Source organism: Galeopterus variegatus, unplaced genomic scaffold (assembly GCF_000696425.1).
Source record: "Galeopterus variegatus unplaced genomic scaffold, G_variegatus-3.0.2 Scaffold7775, whole genome shotgun sequence".
NCBI classification, from domain to species: domain Eukaryota; kingdom Metazoa; phylum Chordata; class Mammalia; order Dermoptera; family Cynocephalidae; genus Galeopterus; species Galeopterus variegatus.
In genome coordinates, this window is record NW_007733886.1 from 10,125 (window position 1) to 29,716 (window position 19,592).

The 19,592-nt window shown below is 42.9% G+C and overlaps 1 protein-coding gene across 1 annotated transcript in view; it reads left to right on the forward strand.

The window, feature by feature from the left end:
- Positions 1-462: 462 nt before the first annotated feature.
- NXF3 (nuclear RNA export factor 3) overlaps positions 463-19,592 on the forward strand; it is a gene marked incomplete at its 5' end in the record, with an annotated part of 47,519 nt that continues 28,389 nt past the window's right edge. The window contains 17 exon segments of the mRNA XM_008592319.1: positions 463-545; positions 652-757; positions 861-959; positions 1,080-1,149; positions 1,298-1,386; positions 1,774-1,883; positions 3,684-3,720; positions 4,074-4,119; positions 4,122-4,141; positions 4,225-4,280; positions 4,420-4,523; positions 4,640-4,702; positions 4,811-4,926; positions 5,021-5,063; positions 5,661-5,733; positions 6,256-6,438; positions 6,827-6,887. Coding sequence (XP_008590541.1) covers positions 463-545; positions 652-757; positions 861-959; positions 1,080-1,149; positions 1,298-1,386; positions 1,774-1,883; positions 3,684-3,720; positions 4,074-4,119; positions 4,122-4,141; positions 4,225-4,280; positions 4,420-4,523; positions 4,640-4,702; positions 4,811-4,926; positions 5,021-5,063; positions 5,661-5,733; positions 6,256-6,438; positions 6,827-6,887 — 1,359 coding nt within the window.

Here is a 19,592-nt window from a genome sequence, read left to right on the forward strand (position 1 = left end):
TGGTGGGGGGAAGAAGATATAACAACTATACTTTTTTGAAGTTGTTACAACAAGCAAACAGATTGGTCATTCTTGGGGGGGAGGGGAGAGAGGGAGGAGCGAGGGAGGTGTCGGTGATGGGCCATAATAATCATATACATTGTATATTGACAAAATAAAAATTTCATATACATTGTATATTGACACAATAAAAATTTAACGAAAAAAAAAAAAGAAGTTAATCGATTACAAAAAAAAAAAAAAAGAAAGTTGATGGTAAGTATCTTAAGTTGGTTATTTGAATAAAAAGAGTATTTAGGAAATCCGTGTCTGGTAAAAAAATTAGAAATAATGGATGTTGTCCTAGCTTTAGAGATTATTTTAAAGCCTGACAAAAGGTATAAAAGGAACATATTTGGGTCTAATTTTAACCTTTAACTCCATTATGTCAGTCTCCTCTCCCATCCTTTCCTTTGCTTCTAGATTCCATTTGGTGCAAAATATGATGAGAAGTGGCTGCTGAATTTGATTCAGAGCCAATGCAGTGTCCCCTTCACAGCAGTTGAGGTAAGAGAGGGCAGTGAGGCAGACGAGAGAAAAAAGGACAGGTGGCAGACTGAATGAGCAGGGACTCTGGACTCATATTCTGTTTATCTCACTCCTCTCCCTGTGGTTTCACTATGAGAAAATGCAGGCCCAGTTCTTTGTTGAGAATGCCAGCATCGCCTTTGCATTGAAGAGTATCAGTGGCAAGATTTGGGATGAGGATAACAAAAAGGTGTGTGTCAAGGGAATGAACAAGGCTAGATAGGAGCAAGAGTTTAGGACAGGGATGAAGTCTTGCTTGATCTTGGAGCTCAGAGTTTCTGGTGTTTATCCAGCCTCTCTTTTATTCTCTGCCGATATCAGTCTTTGTCAGCCTCTCTGATGTATCATGCTCTATGCAGGAGCTGAAGCCTGAAAAGGTGGAGCAGATAAAGGTAATGCAGACTCAAGACAAGTTGTGCACCTACAGACAGACCCACCCTTTCTTTACCCACATGTTGCCCCCTTCACCGCCTCAACCTCAGAGCCAGTGAATTCCATCTTTGTCTCTGCAGCTGACCACAAACAAAAAATGTGACACCTCCCAGAAAGCTCTTGGAATCCAGGGACTCCCCTTTGGCTCAGGTATGGCTGACAGCAGTAATTCTAGAGCAGAGGGGTCTGCCTGGGCAGGAGACTTAGGGATTGTAACCTGGGCAGGTGTAGGTGCTGGTGCTTGTCCAGCAGGACCCCTCTCAGCCTTTTTTGATTCCCTCTTTTCTGCTTTCTGGAGACTTGATGACCTGTGACATCGAAATGGCAATGAATCCTAGAAAATGCATGGCTGCCTCCCAGCAGATCCATGAAGAGAACATAACTAAGGTAAGGCCTTATGCCCAGTGCTAGGATTGAGGGGGAAGGTGGGAGAGATCATCTAGAAGGCAGATTGGTCTCAGATATCCCCTTTTGGGGCCTTCATTCTACCTCTTTTCCCATCATAGCTTTTGCCCTTGAACCTAAGCAATAACAAGCCATACCAGCTGGCTAGCCTGTCTGACACTATGCCAAAGGTCCCCAACACCAAAATCTTCAGCTCCGAAAATGAGGTGAGTTGTAATACTCAGATTGTTCTTTGAAGGGAATATGGGAGGACTCATTAGGGCGGTGATGAAGCAGGAAAAGGGTTTTGTCAGCAAGGGAGGGGACTGGCAGTGAAAGGCCCTCCTATCTCTCTCTCCCTGTCCGTATGGTTCTTCCACATAATTACAGGTGGAGTTTGCAAGAGAGATGAACAAGGGGAAAGAACTGCAGCCAGAAGAGATATGTGCAGACAGAAACCTCCCGTGCATAACCTTCCTGGATACGTCCAACAACATAAAGTCAGTTGAACCCTCTGTCACCCCTTAGGAGCCTGAGCTCCAGCTGTGGTGCTGTCTGCAGGAGGAAGCAGCCCTGGTTCTCTGGGAGACCATAGGCCCTGCACCATCCTCTCTCCCTCTGTCCCTCAGCTGTGCTTAGAGGTCTCCTTTCCTTCCTCTGACTTGCTCACCTTTTCTCCTAATCTGAGGTGTATTTACTGCCTCTCTGCACCCAGCCTCCTCCAACCTGCCCTCCATGAGTGTGCTCCAGGAAGCAGGGCTCCCCCTCCTCACCAGAACCAGGCATGTACAGCCTTGAGCCACATGCTGGTGCCTGGACTGAGAAGGGTCTTCCAGCCCAGGGCCTCATGCCTCCATGCTGAGACGGGGCTTCCCTGCCCTGTGCTGAGATGGGTCCTCCTTCCCTTGCTCCAAAAAGGTCCCCCACCTGCCCCAGGCTAATAGGGGGGCTTCCTGCCCCAGGTTCAGGGCTGAGGACCTGGGTGACTGCTGTCATGACATCCATTCCTCTGGCCCAGAGAAAGAAGGTAGGCCCTCCTCTGGGAGAAGCTTGGGTTTCCCAAGTCAGGGGACCAGAAGTAGGTCACCGCCAGTGAACAGAGGGCTTCCCAAGGCGGGAGTGGAAGGCAGAGGGCAGAGGAGGTTGAGGAGATAGCAGGACAGGCCTTTCAGGGACACGGCCCTCCCTCCTTCCTTCTGTCCACGTGTCACATAATCCTGCCTGATCCTTCAGAGAAGCCCTGATAGTCTGAGATGGGTAGGATTCCTCCGACAAGGCACTGACTCAGACAGGCACAGGTGCACAGCAACCATCAGGAGAGAACATGGTGATCATAAGTGGGGGCCCCAGACCTCAACCCCATGCTGGGCTGGAACCTGACCCTTCTCCCCTTCTGGGGAAGGTCTCCTATCCCTGTGGCTACTCCTCACACAGGTGACAAAGGCTCGACCTGCATCCAGTGGGACCAGCCCAAGAGCTGCATGTTTTCCAGTCCTACCTCAGGCCCCAGGGCCAGCCTGGGGCAGGTGAGGGAAAGGGCTTCAGCAGGAGAGCCATTGTCTTCCTCCTTCCTCCCTGTCCCCACCACCATGGTAGAGCTCCTTTCCCTTCTGGTTGCTTTGCTTCCTCTTTCTCCTTTGCCTGTCTTCTCCTATGTCTCCCCCTCTCTCCCTACACCACCGTCTCTTGCTTTCTGCATCCGTGGCCCTGCCTTCCTCTCCCTGCCCCAGCATCAGGGTCCTCCTTGGGGAATGACCTGGTCTTGGCCATGCCAGGCCCGGCAGAATCCTGGACAGCCATGAGGCCGCAGAGCCCTGGGCTCCCACCCTGTTCCCTGCTTCCTCTGGAGCCTTCCTTGGGGACTTGGAGGAAGCCCAGGTTCCAAATGACACTGCTTATGGCACTGAAGGAGAAAGCCAGGGCAGTCTAGGTGGTAACTACCCAGGAGGAAGGGGAGGGAGGAGAGAGAGCAAGAGAGACAAAGACAGAAAGAGAGAGAAAGAGAAAGAGAGACAGACAGAGACAGAAAGATGAGAGAGACAGAGATTGGATGAGAGAGTCAGAGACAGAGAGAGAGTGAGAGGAAGATAGAGAAGATGAGTGAGAAAGAGAGAGATGAATAGAAAGAGATCTTCCTCTGGGTCAGTCCATAGGGGAGCTGACCAGGGCTGGAGCAGCAGGGGAACTGGTGTATGGGTGGGACATAGTAGGCTGTATCTTTATTGTCGGTGTGCTTCCATGAAGCAGAGGAGCTCCACAGTTTCACTTACTTTTGTCTATTTTGTTTTGATTTTTGGCAGCTCCATCCTGGAATTGTTCCCCAAATTATTATGCCTGGTAAGTGCATTCCTTGATCATTGACACCTCTAATTATCACTGACACTGCCCCCAACTGCCCTGAATCCCTTTAGGTCTTGCAATGTTTTCCATCTGACCTTTAAAACTCAAGGGGGTGAAGAAAGGTAATGCAGATCCACGTGGGAACCTGACAAAGGCTATGGAGCCTATTCACACAAGTTATCCACAGGCTTCAGGGACCCCCGATGACAACCTCAACTGTAGTCCTGCCCATACATGGCCTTTTCATACATGACCTTTGACCTTCACCCTCTCCTGCACCCATCCCTTTCCCTGATCATCCATCACCGCCTCCTTGATCTGCACTGCTGACTTTCTCTCGTCTTCCCCAGGATGACTAGGAGTCACTGAGACCAACCTTCTATGGCACTGAGGCCCATAAAGGTTACCAACCTGCAAGGTGAGGAGGGAGGATTAAGCAAGGTTTCAGGTGGTACATGAGTAGAGGGTGATAGCTGTGGTCCTGAGGACTCTTTATTTTAGGGAAGCTTCTTTGGATCTGAGACACTGAAGAGTCTTGTACTGCAGTTCCTGCAGCAGTAAGTATTCCTGGGACCACAAGTAAAGGGAAAACTCGAACAGGTGAGGCCATCCAAACACAGGCCTTCTCAGGGGGACTTTCAAGTCTCATTTCAGCCCAGAGCACAGAGATAGCCTGTCCCCCTTCCTCCTCCACAGGTATTACTTCATCTATGACTCTGGTGATTGAAAGGATCTCCTTGCATCTTACCACGATGAGGGCTGCTTCTCCCTGACCATTCCCTTCAACCTCAAACACCCAGCCCCATGAGTACCACAGCTCAGACTCTGTTCTGGGCCCATGTGGCTCCCCAGCAGACACAGGCCAGCTCCTGAAAATACCCACACTGGCTGACCACATCCTGCTCCTCTTTTTCTTCTAGGATCAGCTTGTGCAAGTACTTCAAGGATGATAGGAATACGAAGAAGCTGAAGGACCCCTGTAAGTGTGTGACAGGCAGGGTAAGGGCGGGGAGTGAAGGGGACAATCATAGGGGCCAAAGGCCAGGGTGTGGCAGGCCCAGATCTCCTCTTCTGCCCCCTTTTACAGACCTGCGGAGGCGGCTGCTGAAGCACACAAAACGTGACATTGTGGACTTCCTCAGTGTGTTGCCCAAAACTCAGCATGACCTCAGCTCCTTCATGGTGGACATGTGCATCCAGACGGTGAGCACCTGCTTCCTGCCTCAGGCAACACCAGAGAGAAGGAGGTGGTAGGAGGTTAAGGAGGATCCTGAGCTCCTGAGTTCTTCCCTTTCAGGATACGATGCTCTGCTTTTCTGTCAAAGGGGTATTCGAGGAAGGTGAGTGACTGTAGAGTCCCCTCTCCACAGCCCCCACTGCTCCCTCTCCCTGGCTGGAATCCCTCTCAGACTTCTCCCAGCTTCCCTGATTCTGTTCCTTGCCTTCCTGTTCTTCCCTGTGTGTTCTCCTGTCCTCACTCTGCCCCCGAACCGTCCTGGCTTGACCTGGGTCCACACCTGTCTGCTTCACACAGCTGAGGCATTAGGGACACAGGCTGTGGAGTTCAATGCCTCTAATCTCAGGTCCTTACTCTGCAAACTTGGTTTCGTTACCTAACAGCTCAGATTCCTCATCTATACAATGTGCTAATAATGCCTATCTCTTGGGCTACTGTGAAACAGAAATGAAGTGAACTTGTGAAGTGGATGTCACAGGGCCCCCTGCACATGATAGGGGCCCTACCACAGGGAGCATATTGCTCCCATTGTTGCCTCCCCATTCCTGCCATGCCCTCCTGACTCCAAGCGAACAATTATCTCATTCTGGCCCCCTTCAGAGTGAGTGTCAAGTAAGACGCTGGCTGACTAGGGAATGCTGTGTGAGTGTGTAAAGCACATGCAGCTCTAAGGAGATATTGTTGTTTATTGTCCTTGAAGTAGAAGGAAAGTCACAGGGTTCTGTTCATGCCTTCACCCGGGCCTTCATCACTATCCCTACGAGCAATTCCAGGTAAGTGCTGTGTTGTGGGTACAACATGGGAACAACCATCACAGGTGTGGGAATGTGGCAGCAGAGTCCTAGAGGTGTTATCAATAATGCCAAAAACCAGCAGTCTAGTCTACTAGTTAAGAGTGTAGACTCTAGAGTCAGAATATGGATTCTTTTCCAACATAGTACTCACTAGCTCTGTGACTTTAGTGAAGTCTTATGACCTCTCTGTAACTCAATTGTCTCCCTCTGAAAATAGTGATTACACTGTCTACTCCCCTTGGGCTGTCGTAAAGGGCAAAATGTTAGTGAATCACCCTTGTGTTATAGATAAACCTACAAATCTAGCGTAGTGTGTAGACAGTGTCTCCAAAAGTGGGCTCTGTGGCAGAGGTAAACGGTATCAGACGTGGAATCTGAGAAGTAGGCAAAATAGGGATTTGGAAGGAATCTGGTTGCTGAGTGGCAGAGGAAACAGGATCATTGTTGGAAGTGTTGGATTGTCCATTTGTCCAATTGTCTGAGGGTCCATCTTTCCTCCAGTCTGTGCATTGTGAACGATGAGCTAATTGTGAGGAATGCCAGCACCAAAGAGACGCAGAGCATCTTCTCCATCCCAATGCTCACATCTTCCTCCAGCTCCATGCACACCCTCTCCAAGGAGCAGCAGGAAATGGTGCAGGCTTTCTCCACCCAGTCTGGGATGGACCTTGAGTGGTCCTAGAAGTGAGTGCTAGGTGTGCACAATGATAGTATAAGCTGGGAGGAACAGGGAATGAATAATGGAAACTTTCAGATAATTGGTTTTGCTTCTTTGTTTCACTTATTATCACACTGAGCATTCTTCTCTCAGTTCATATTAAGCTATCTAGTTGTTTTGAATAAGTGCATGGTACTTCTCTAAGTTTCACAGACCTTCCTCTTTTACTGTGAGACATTTGGCTTTTCAGCTGTGTTTTCCCATCACACACTGTGCCACAATATATATTCTGCTGCATATGTTCCAGTAAACATGGAGGCATGTTTCTGTTGCATAGATTAGGAAATAGCATTGTGCTGTCAGAGTGTCTCTCCTGGGTCTTAATGGATGTCACCTGTCCTTCCTCTGTCCCAGGTGCCTTCACGGCAACCACTGGGACTATAGCAGATCTGCTCAGGTTCTCGCTGTGCCTAAGGTGAGGTCTGGGAATTCAGGCCAAGTGAATGGAGAACAGGTGGCCTGGGGATGAAACTCGGAGTGCCTGTTTCTGTTGATCTCCCAACTCCCTCCTTCACTTCCTCCAGGCCATGGGCAAGATCCCAGAGGAGGCCCTCACATAGACTGGTCCAGGATCCTGAGAACAAAGCCCTGAGAAAAAACCCTTGGGGGTCATTATCTTCATCTTCATCATCTTTGTTGTGTTTTTGTTCCTGCATGAATATTTTTACTGTTACTGAACTGGGAGGTTGGTTGGGGCTGGATAGCCAAAGCCTACCTCATAGGGCTGACTCTTATCTACCCGAAGGGCCAGTTGTCCAGCTTATTTGTATGCTCCCCCAAACCCCTGCCGGAATTACTGTTTCTTTTCATAATAAAGAGTAATGTTGCCTATTCTGTCAAATCCCTGCAAAATCCATTCAAAGTGGGCATTACTGTCTCTGATCTACAGAGGAGAAAAGGGACACTTGGACAGGGTAAGCAACTTCTGGGAAATGGTGGAGTAGAGACTCAAATCCTGAATGCACGGCCAGAGCTATTCTTCAAAGGGCTGTGTGGCTTCTGAGGTGGGCCCTCTCTCTAACCCCAGTAAACCTGGGGGCTGGTGTTTTATGTCCCTAGTGTATTAGTCAAATATTTTTATTTAGAGAACAGTATTTCTTTCTTAGCTATACAAATCTATTTAAATTTAAAAAAAAAAAAACCATTTGAGGGAAAACAGCATTAAAGAACACACAAAAACCTGAGAAGAAAAACTGCCCACATGTATGACTGACATAGGATTAATGTTCTTGATATACAAAGAAATCAGTAGAGAGAAGGGAAACTGATATTAATCTCGAATTGTTATTGAAAGCAATAGTGATACCCAAGAAATCTATGAAAGGCTATTCAAACATAACTACAAAACATTAACTGCAAATATAAGATATAAGATACTATATCTTATATAAGATACTGATATAAGATACTAATTTAGAAAAGAAATCTAAAGATTGTTATTTTCAGAAAAAATACATAGTTCGTGTGTGCAGGCATGTGTCTCTATATTGATGAGAATATTATACTAAAGCTGCCATAATAAAGTACCACAAACTGGGTGGTTTAAAACTGAAGTAATTTATTTTCTCACAGTTCTGGTGGTCAGGAATCTAAAATTAAGGTGTGAGCAAGGCTATGCTCCTTCAAAAGTCTCTAAGAAGAGAATCCTTCTTTGCCTCTTCCAGCTTCTGATTGCTGCTGGTGTTTTTTAGCTTGTGGCAGCATAACTTGTATTTCTGCCTCTCTCTTCACATGGTCTTCTTCCTTGTGTCTTTGTGTTTTCTCCTTTTCTCTCCCTTTCAAGGTCACCCGTTTTTGGATTGGAGTCCACCTTAATCCAGTATTATTTCATCTTGAGATTCCTACATTAATGCCTGAAACCACCTTTATTCCAAATAATTTCACATTCTGAGGTTCCAGATGGACATATTTTTTAGAGGCCACTCTTCAACTCCCTACATTGTGCCCTCTGGCCCTGAAAATTCCCATCCATCTTATGTGAAAACTGCATTCACCCCATTCCACCATCTTCAAAAGTTGACACATCCCAGCCTCAACTGTAAGTCAAATATCCCATTTAAATGTCATCAGTTCAAAAAGTCCCAAATCTCATTATCTAAATCATCTAAATCAGGTATGGGTGAGACTCTTATTATGATCTATGTGGGTGCAAAATTCTTCTCCATCTGTGGACCTGTAAAACCAGGAAACGAGTTATGTACTTCCAAAATTTATTGGTGGGGTAGGCATAGGATACACATTCTCATTCGGAAAGAGAGAATATAAAAGGATTAAAGGATTCGCTGGTCCTAAACAAGTTTGAAACCCAGCAGGATAAATTCCATTAGGTTTCAAGGCCTGAGAATTATCCTCCGTGGCTTGACACTTTGTTCTCTGGACCAGTGGAGACAGCACTGTCCCCTCCGGCCTCTGCTTGTTTATCTGTGGCTCTGCCCTCAGGGTCATTCTTCCTTTTTCTTGAAGGATGACATGTTAGCAGCCAAGTAGTTCTATAATCCTTTCTGTTGCCTGTAAAATCCCAGAAGTCTGACAAACTTTCTTCAGTTTTTGTCCCTCACTTGTTGACTTCATGCAAAGCTGGCAGGGTTTTTGGTAGTATAACATTTTTTCTAGAAATCTTGTGGGTCTCCTCTGCATATGAAGGAGATCCACGCCATCAGACAAGAAAATTCTCCATAGATCCTTTCTGGATAACTCTATCTCTGTTCCTGGATTTGGCTTAAAGTGTTGATTGGATGTTAGTTACACATCTAATGTCTTCAGCAAAAAGTTTCCAGCCACACCCTTGGCTCTTTCCCCAGAACATATTTGAAAAGTTTCATGCTATTTGTATATCATTTTTGGAGAAGTGTCTATTTAAGTCACTCATCTATTTTTGAATTGGGGTTTTTTGTTGTTGTTGTTTTTGTTGTTGAGTTATAGGAGGTTTTACATATAAATATATGTGTGTAATTTTTTATTGTTTATGAATATTCATGAGATACAAAGCTGATTGTCACCCCTCATGCCCAAGATGTGAAGGAAAGATTCATACTGACAACATGCCCATTACCACAACTTGTGTTTGTATCCCATGTCCCGCACCCATTTTTCCCCCCTCGCTCCTCATCCTTTTCATCCCCACTCTGCTTTGTATCCCAAGGTATGTTCTCTCCCTCTGCAAGTCTAACGCACCACTGTGGACTTTCTTTCCTTCCTTCTTTCTCTCTTAACTCCCACTTATGAGTGAATACATGTGGTATTTATCCCTCTGTGCTTTGCTTATTTCACTCAATATAAGTTTCTCCAGGCTTATCCATGTTGTTTCAAATGGGAGTATTTCATTATTTTTTATGGCAGAGTAGTATCCCATGGTGTATATATACCAGTTTCCTTATCCAATCATCCATCAATGGACATTTACATTGTTTCCATGTCTTGGCTATTGTAAACAGATCTGCGATGAACATGGGAGTACAGGTATCCTTTCCAAGTGATCATTTCCGTTCCTCTGGGTATATACCCAAAAGTGGGAATGCTGGATTGTATGGAAGATCTATCTGTAGTTGTTTGAGAAACCTCCATACTGTTTTCCACAGTGGTTGTACTAATTTACAGTACCACCAATGGTGCAGGAGTGTTCCCTTCTTTCCACACCCTTGCCAGCACTTATTATTCACTGTCTTTTTGATTATAGCCAGTCTAATTGGGGTGAAATGGTATCTCAATGTAGTTTTAATTTGCATTTCCCTGATAACTAGTGATGTTGAGCATTTTTCCATGTACCTATTGGCCATTTGTATGTCTTCCTTTGAAAAATGTCTATTCAGCTCCTTTGTCCAATTTTTTAATTGGGTTATTTGTTTTTTGACTGTGTAATTGCTTGAGTTCCTTGATATTATGGATATTAGTCCCTTGTTGGATGCATAGTTCATAAAAATTTTCTCCCACTCTGTAGTTTGTCATCTCATTCTGCTGATTGTTTCCTTTGTTGGTGGGACTGTAAATTAGTGCAGCTGTTATGGAAAACGGTATGGAGGTTCCCCAAACAACTAAGGATAAAACTGCCATACTATTCAGCAATCCCACTGCTGAGTATATAGCCAAAGGAATGGAAATCATCATGTTGAAGGGTTACCTGCACTCCCATGTTCACTGTAGCTCTATTTGCAATAGCCAAAATATGGAGCCAACCTGAGTATCCACCAAGAGATGACTGGATATGGGAAATGTGGTATGTATATACCATGGAATATCACTCAGCCATAAAAAAGAATGAAATTCTGCCATTTGCAGCAACATAGATGAGCTTGGAGAAAATTATGTTAAGTGAAGCAGCTAGACACAGAAGAAGAAATACCACACATCCTCACTTATAAGTGGGAGCTAAAAAATCAATAAATAAGAAAGAAAGTCAGATCAAAATAATACATTGAACTTTCAAAATGAGAGAACAGAATTGTGTTTACTAGAGGTGGGAAAGGGGGAGAGGGAGGGGGGTTAGCAAGAAATTGGTTATGGGTCATGAAGAATGATCACATTTTGCAATGATGAGTATGCTAATTGTCTTGAGTTGATCATCACATACTGTACATAGGCATCGATATTCAATACTGTACCACACAAATATGTATAATCAATTATGTGTCAATAAAAAAATGTTTCAAACAGTTCTTCAAAAAAGATATTCAAGTGACCAATAAGAACATAAAAAGATGCCATCGGGGAAATGCAAATCAAAACCATGAGGTATCACTTCACTACCATTAAAATGACTATAATAAGATGTACAATAACCAGTAGTGGTGAGAATTTAAAGAAATGGGAACTCTCACTCATACCCTGCTGGTGGGATTGCAAAATAGTGCAGTCCCTGTGAAAACAGTTACATGTATTGTCAAAAAGTTAATCATATAGTTACCATGTGATCCAGCAATTGCTTTCTTAGGTATATAACCAAGAGAGATAAAAACATATGCCCACATAAAAACTTATACACAAAGTTATAATGCTTATCAGCATTATTCATAACAGTTGAAAATTGGGAACAATATTTCCAACAACCAATTAGTAGATAATATATGCAATACTTATAATATATAATATTATTTTGCAACAAAAGAAATGTAAAAAAGAGTAAAAACAATAAAAATTGAAAAATGGATGTATGCTTTATATTTAACATGGATAAATCTTGATATTATCATGCTAAGTAAAAGAATCCAATCACAAGGACCCCATGTTTGTCAAATAAAAACAAATCCAGACTTAAGCAAGGACATTACTCTGAAAAACTACATCAGTAGGAAAAATACTCTGCACTAGGGAACTGCAAGTATCTCAAAAATAAAAAAAGAAATGGTCTTTATTCTATAGGAAAGGGTAAGCAGTAAGTAAGATATAGCTGGGTATATAAAGGGGAGTAATTTAACTGCATGATCACTGTAGTTGGACAGGAAATGTGTGTTGCTGTGGTAAATCATTTCTTAGGAAAAGTTAATAAGGGGGGCATGTTCTATCTTTTAGTGCTTTCTCAGGCTTGGTGGAATCTAAAGTTGAGGGGCCTGTAGGCAGGAAAAAAAAGCCTGAGTAAAAAGTTTGGTAAAATTGAGGCAAAGGGTAAGAAATGGACAATTGCAAATATTTGATCTTATTGTATGACTCCATTTACATGAAATGTGGAGAATAGGCAAATCTATAGGGACACAGCAAGTAGATTATTGGTTGCCTAGGGCTGTTAAAGAGGGGTGTTTGGGGGCTGACAGATAAGGAAAGCAGGGTTCCTTTTTGTGGTGAGGAAAATGTCCAATGCATTTTGTCTATTAAGAGTCAAAGGAATATCTGCACTAAAATTTTCATTGCAGCTCTGTTTACAATAGCCAAGACATGGAACCAACCTAAATGTCCATCAGTGGATGACTGGATAAGGAAACTGTGGTAATTATACACCATGGAATACTACTCTGCCACAAAAAAGAATGAAATGCTTCCATTTGCAACAACACAGATGAGCTTGGAGAAACTTATGTTGAGTGAAATAAGCAAAGCACAGAGGGATAAAAACCACATGTATTCATGCATAAGTGGGAGCAAAGAGAGAAAGAATGAGAGAAAGAATGAAGGAAAGAAAGACCACAGTGGTGTGTTGGTCTTGCAGAGGGAGAGAACATTCCTCGGGCTACAAAGTGGAGTGGGGGGTGGAAAGGGGTAGGAGGAGGGAGGTTGGGGATAATTGGCTGGGGGACATGGGGTACAAAAGCAACTTCTGCTAATGGGTATGCTGCCAGTATAAATCTGGCCCTCACATCATGGGCACAAGGGGTGACAAATCAGTTTTGTATCTCATATATATTCAAATAAATTAAATAAATAAATAAATAAATAAATAAAAACTACAGACCTGAAAAAATAATAAAAAGAGTTTTAGAAGATGGGAATTGAAAGAATGGGGGAAAAGCCACCCATTTAAGGAGATAATGGCTGAGATTTTCCAAAATCGAGAAAAGACATGATTACACATACTGAAGACTCACATAAAGTTCTGATCGGAATAAGCAAAAAGAAATCGACTTAGACATATCCTGGTGAAAATGCAAAATATCAAAAACAAAAAGATGGTTTTTGTTGGCAGCCAAAGAGAAGACAGATTTTTTACCAAGCAGTGAAATTATGTCAACTTCAGACTTCCCCTTAACCACAATCAACGGTGTGAGACAATGGCATAGTACATTAAAAATACTAAGAAAAAATTGTTAAACTGAATTTACATATTTAGCTCAAGTATATCACTCAAGAGAAAAGGTGAAATAAGATATTTTCAGACAAAGACTGAAAAACTTTACCTCTGATGAATTCTTGATAAAGGAAAGCAAAACAAAATAGTAAATAAATGTTTGAAAACACTAAAATATATCATTTAAAAAAAGGAATATTAAACTCCAAAGAAAGAAATGTTATCAGAGAAGCAATGGTGAGCAAAAATAAACTGTTAAACTTGTTGAAACGCTAAAGGAGCAGTTACTGTTTTTTGTTTGTTTGTTTTTTTAATTACATGTCATTAATTCTTGGGGGAGATGTGGACAAGATTTCTAGACAAAATTTGAGAACAAACATATGAATATTGGATTAAAATGTTGTAATGAACATCTTTGTTATCGCTAGGGGGGATGTTATACACACTGACTAAAATAAAGACATTTTTATCAATCTAATATAAGGTAGGGGAGACAAAAAAGATAGAAACAATGTAAAAAGCACATAACAAATAAAATGGGAGAAATAAGTCTGAATATTTCAGTAACAAGAGTAAATGCAAGTGGAGTAAAATTTTTGTTAAAAAAAGAAAATCTCATTGTATTTTTTCAAAAATTCTCTTACGTGGAAAAAAGTACATGGAACATAATGAACACAAAGTGTGACAGTAAAAGAGTGAAAAAACATGCCAAGTAAGTAAATACAAATCAGAAGAAAGTTTGTGTACTGGTAATAATATCATACATAGAATTTACAGCAAAATTCATTAGTGGTAAGTAGTCATTGAGAAATATTATTTACCTCAAAAAGAATAATTGTTCAGAATGATATAAATTTTTAAATCTATATGCATTTATTAACAGCCTCAACATTTGTAAAAATTGATATAATTAGAGGGGGAAATGGCAAACTCATGTTCATAGGAAGAGATTTTAACACTTATTTTCAAAAAATAGGTACAGCAAAAAAGAACTAATGAGTAAAAGAGTTGAAAAACCTCATTAAGAAGCTGAGTTAATGGAACTATATTGAATCTTAAACCCAACAAGTAGTAAATATACATATTTACCAGGACATATTAGACATTTACAAAAAGTGATTGTCTGCTAGACCGCAAGGCAAATGTCATCAGATTCCAGAAACTGAAGTCATACAGATCATCCCTGATTAAATTATAATAAAAGTAGATATCAATGACAAAAATATGGCCTTCATACCCTAATTATTTTGATACTGAATCATATACAAGCACACACAAAAACACGTACTTTTAATGATTCACAGCTAAAACAAAAATATTATAATGGAAATTAGAAAATATTTAAAACTAAAAAAGAGTAGAAGCACTAAACAGCTATGCATGTGTGATAAAGAGGTAATTTTAAAAGAAATTATTTTCTTTATAGGATACCCTTGTAACTAAGAATCAACAGTACCTTTATCAAGGGGAACCTCTCCTCAAACCTCCTAAAGATAATCAGGAAAAAAAGACACTTCCTTCCAAGGAAGGACATTAATCTGTTCATGAGCAACCTTCCCCCACGACCCAAACAGCTCCTAACACTGCCACACTGGGAATCTGATTTCAACATGAGCTTTGGGGGGACAAAGTTGAGGGGGAAACATGTCCAAACTATATCATTCCACCCCTGAACCCCCCAAATTAATGTACCTCTCAAATACTGTATTAGTCCATTTTTGTATTGCTATAACAGAATAACTAAAACTGGGTAATTTATAAAGAACAGACGTTAATTTGGCTTACGATTCTGGGACAATTGCATCTGGCATGGACCTCAGGCTGCTTCTACTAGTGGTGGAAAGTGGCAGGCATCAGCAGGTCCTAGCAAATCACATAATGAAAGGAAGCAAGAGAGAGAGAAGGGAGGTGCCAGGGTCTTTTAAACAACAGAGTGAGAACTCACTCACTACCCTCACCCCCAGAGAGAGCATTAATCCATTCATGAGGGATCTGCCCCCATGACTCAAACAGCTCCCAACACTACCACATTGGGGATCAGATTTCCACATGAGTTTTGAGGGACAATATCATCCAAACTCTATCAAATACAATCATTCCATTCCAATAGTCCCAAAAGCCTTAGCTTGTTCTAGAAAGTCCAACAAAACTCCTTCCAGCTGTGAACCTGTAAAAATCAGAAACAAATTTATCTACTTTCAAGATACAGTGGTGCAAAAGACATGGAGTACACATTCCCACTCCAAAAGGGAGGATTAGGCCAGAAGAAAAGAGGAATGGGCCCCAAACAAGTCCAAAACTCAGCAGGGTAGACATTAAATCTTAAAGCTCCAAAATAAATCTCCTTTGACTCCAAGTTCTGCATCCTGGGCACAGTGGGGAATTTGGGCCCTCAAAGCATTGGAGAGCCCCACCCCCATGGCTCTGCTGGTAGCAACCCAAGTGGTTGCATTGGTGCCTGCAACTTTTCCAGGTGGGCATTGCAAATTGCCAGTGGCCCTACAGCTCTGGGGTCCTGGCGGCTGCCCTACTCCCATGAACTGACTAGGCATTGCTCTTGTGGTGACTCTCTGTGGGAGCTCCGACCCCACATTTCTGCTCTCGATTGCTCTAGTAGCTGACTTTTGCAGTGGCTATTCCCATGTGGAAGGTCTCTGCCTGGACCTCCAGGTTTTTCTATACGTCCTCTGAAATCTGGGTGGAAGCTGCCACGCCTCCCTTGCTCTTGCATTCTGACAGTCTACAGACTTAATAGACAACGTGGACATGGCCAAAGCTTCAGCTTGTACTATCATGAGGTGCTGCATGAACCACACTTGGAACTGCTTGAGGCAAGGCAGCTTTATCCAGGGAGCAGTGTCCCCAGGGGTGCAGGGCAGTGGCACCCCTAGTCTGTCCCCTGGAATAATTTCATCCTTCGAAGCTTCTGGGTCTGTGATAGGAGGGGTGACCCCCTGGAGACTTCTGAAATGCCCTCAGGGCCTTTCTCTCATTGACTTGGCTGCTTCATAGCCATGCTAATGTCTTTAGAGACCAGTCCATCTGCTGCATGCTTGAATTTTTCTCCTGAAAATGCTCTCATTCTCTACCACAGAGCCAGGTTTCTGCAAATTTTCCAAATCTTTGTGCTCTGCTTCCCTTTTAATTATAAATTCTGTCTTTAGGTAATTTCTCCTTTCTGTCACTTTACTAAACGCAATTAAAAGCAGCCATGCAACACCATCAATAAAGACCCAACACCATAAAATTACTAAAAGAGAACATAGGGAAACACTCCAGGAAGTAGGACTGGGCAAAGACTTTGTGAATAAGACCCCAAAAGCATAAGCAATGAAAGAAAAAAAATCAAATGGGATTATATCAAACTAAAAATCTCCTGCACAGCAAATGAAACAATCAACAGAGTGGAAAGACAACCTACAGAAAGGGAAAAAATATTTCCAAATTATGCATCTGAAAAGGGATTAAGATCCAGAATACACAAGGAACTCAAACAACTTTGCAGCAACCCCCCCCAAATAATCCAATTAAAAAATGGGCAAAGGAGACGAATGGACATTTTTCAAAGGAAGACATACAAATGGCCAACAGGTACATAAAAAAATGCTCAACACTACTAATCATCAGGAAATGCAAATCAAAACCACATTGAGATATCACCTCACCCCAGTTAGACTGGCCATTATTAAAAAGACTGAGAATAAGAAATGCTGGTCAGGATGTGCAGAAAGGGAAACTGTTCTGCGCTGTTGGTGGGACTGTAAAATAGTACAGCCGTTATGGAAAACCATATGGAGGTTTCTCAAATAACTAACTACAGATAGAACTACTATATGCTCCAACTGTATTAGTCCGTTTCTGTTGCTTATAACAAAATACACAGAAATGGGTGATTTATAAAGAAAATAAAATGTATTGCTTATAGTTTTGGAGGCTGGGAAGTCCAAAGTCCATCCAGGGGTCTCACACTGCAAGATGGTGAAACCAGAGAGAGCAGAGATAGAGTAAGACAGAGACTCTCTTCTTCTTTTAAAGCCCTCAGAACTACGCCCCTGACCATCATTATTAATCCATTCACTACTGCACTGTCCTACAATCTAATCACCTCTTCAAGGCTCCACCTTTTCTTTTTTTTTTTTGTCCTTTTTGAGACCGGCCACACCGTGCTCAGCCAGTGAGCACACAGCCATCCCTATATAGGATCCGAACACATGGCGGGAGCGCTGCTGTGCCCCCCGGGGCCGCACTCTCCTGAGTGCGCCACGGGCTCGGCCCAAGGCTCCACCTTTCAATTACCATAATAAGATTTCCCACCCTCTTAACAGCCACAGTGGGGACCAAGTTTCTAATACATAAAACTTGGGGTATATAATTCAAGTTTCAGTGAACTTTGGGGGGATATAATTCAATCCACTACATTCTGCTCCTGGCCCCCCAAAACTCATGTCCTTTATGCATGCAAATACATTAATTCCATCCCCCAAATCTTAACTTGTTTCAACTCAAAATTACAAACCATCTGTGAAGTCAAAACACAGTATCTACTTCCAAGATACAATGGTGGGACAAGCATAGGGTAAATATTCGCATTTGAAAAGGGAGAAATAGTTCAAAAGAAAGGGATAACAGGTCCCAAGCAAGTCCAAAACCCAACAGGGCTGACATTAAATTTCAGAGCTGATGAATCCAGTACATTGACTCCATGGTTGATATCCTTTTCATGCTGTTGTTGGGGTTGGGTCCCCAAGTCCTCAGACAACTCTGCCCCTGTGGTTTTCCTGGTCTAAGGCCACACTTCAGCACTCCTGGGCTGGTGTTTCACTCTGGTAGCTCCACAGGAATGGCGTCTCCATGGCAGTCCCACTCTCATGGCTCTACTAGGCATGGCACTGATGAGGTTTCTCTCCTGCGGTTCTGACCTCACATTTCTGCTCAGCATTGCTCTAGTGAAGGCTGTCTGTGGGCAATCTGCCTCCGTGGCAGATCTCTTCCTGGGCCCCCAGACTTTTCCATACATCCTTTGTAATCAGGGTGGAGACTCCCAAGCCTTCACAGCTCTGGCATTGCAAATTTAACACCACATGGATGCTGCCAAGGCTTCTGGCTTGTGTTTTCCAAAGCTACAGGTCCATCCATGCCTAGGGCCAGTTTAGCCACAGCTGGAGCAGCCAAAGCCACCAGGGTGCTGGTGCTGGAAGCAACTTTCTAAGGTGGCCCTGGACAGCGAACCTGTGGAGGGCACTTCAGGCTTGTTCCCCAAGACCATTTTGTCTTTCTAGGCGTTTGGGCCTGAAATGGACGGGTTGGCCCCAGAGTCTTCTGCAATGCCTTTAGGGCCTTTTCCTCCTTCTCTTGATAATCCCTTTATTTTGTACTAATTTTCTTTGCAGGATTGGATTTTTCTTCTGAAAAATGCTCTCTGCTTCTCTACCACATGGCCAGGCTGTAAATTTTCAAAATCTTTATGCTCTGCTTCCCTTTTAAATTCTGGCTTTTTGTCATACATTTGCTGCCATAACTCAGAGTAGGCTGTTACAAGTAGCCATGCAGCTTCCTGAATGTTTTGCTGCTTAGGAATTTCCTCTGCCAAATAGTCTGGTTCATAACTCTTAAGTTTCAACTTCCACAGAGTCATAGGGCATAAACACAACGTAGTCAAGTTCCTTGCCAGTTCACAGCAAGGGTGAGCTTTGCCCCAGTTTCCAATAAGTCCCTTCTCATTTACATCTGAGACCTTTACTGTCCATATTTCTATCAGTATTCTGCTCGCCACCATGTAACCAGTCTCTAACATATTCCAAACTTTCCCTCATCTTTTTGTCCTCTTCTGAGCCCTACAAACTCCACCAACCCTTCCCCAACATCCAGTTCCAAAGTCATTTCCACATCTTCAAGTATCTATTATAAGCTGATACCAATTTTCTGTATTATTCCATTTCTGTTGCTTATAACAAAATACACAGAACAGGGTGTTTTAGAAAGAAAACGAAATGTATTGCTTATGGTTTCAGAGGCTGGGAAGTCCAAAGTCCACCCAGGGGTCTCACACTGCAAGATGGTGAAACCAGAGAGAGCAGAGAGAGAGCAAGAGAGGGACTCTCCTCTTCTTTGAAAACCCTCAGAACCATGCCCTTGACCACCAGTTTTAATCGATTCACTACTATACGGTCCTACAATCTAATCACCTCTTCAAGGCTCCACCTTTCAATTGCCATAATAGGATTTCCCACCCTCTTAACAGCCACAGTGGGGACCAAGTTTCTATTACATAAAAGTTGTGGTACATAATTGAAGCTTCAGTGAATTTTGGGTGGACATAATTCAATCCACTACACCAATAATCCCACTTCTGGGATACCTGCACTCCCACAATCATTGAAGTTCTATTTACAATATCCAAAATATGGA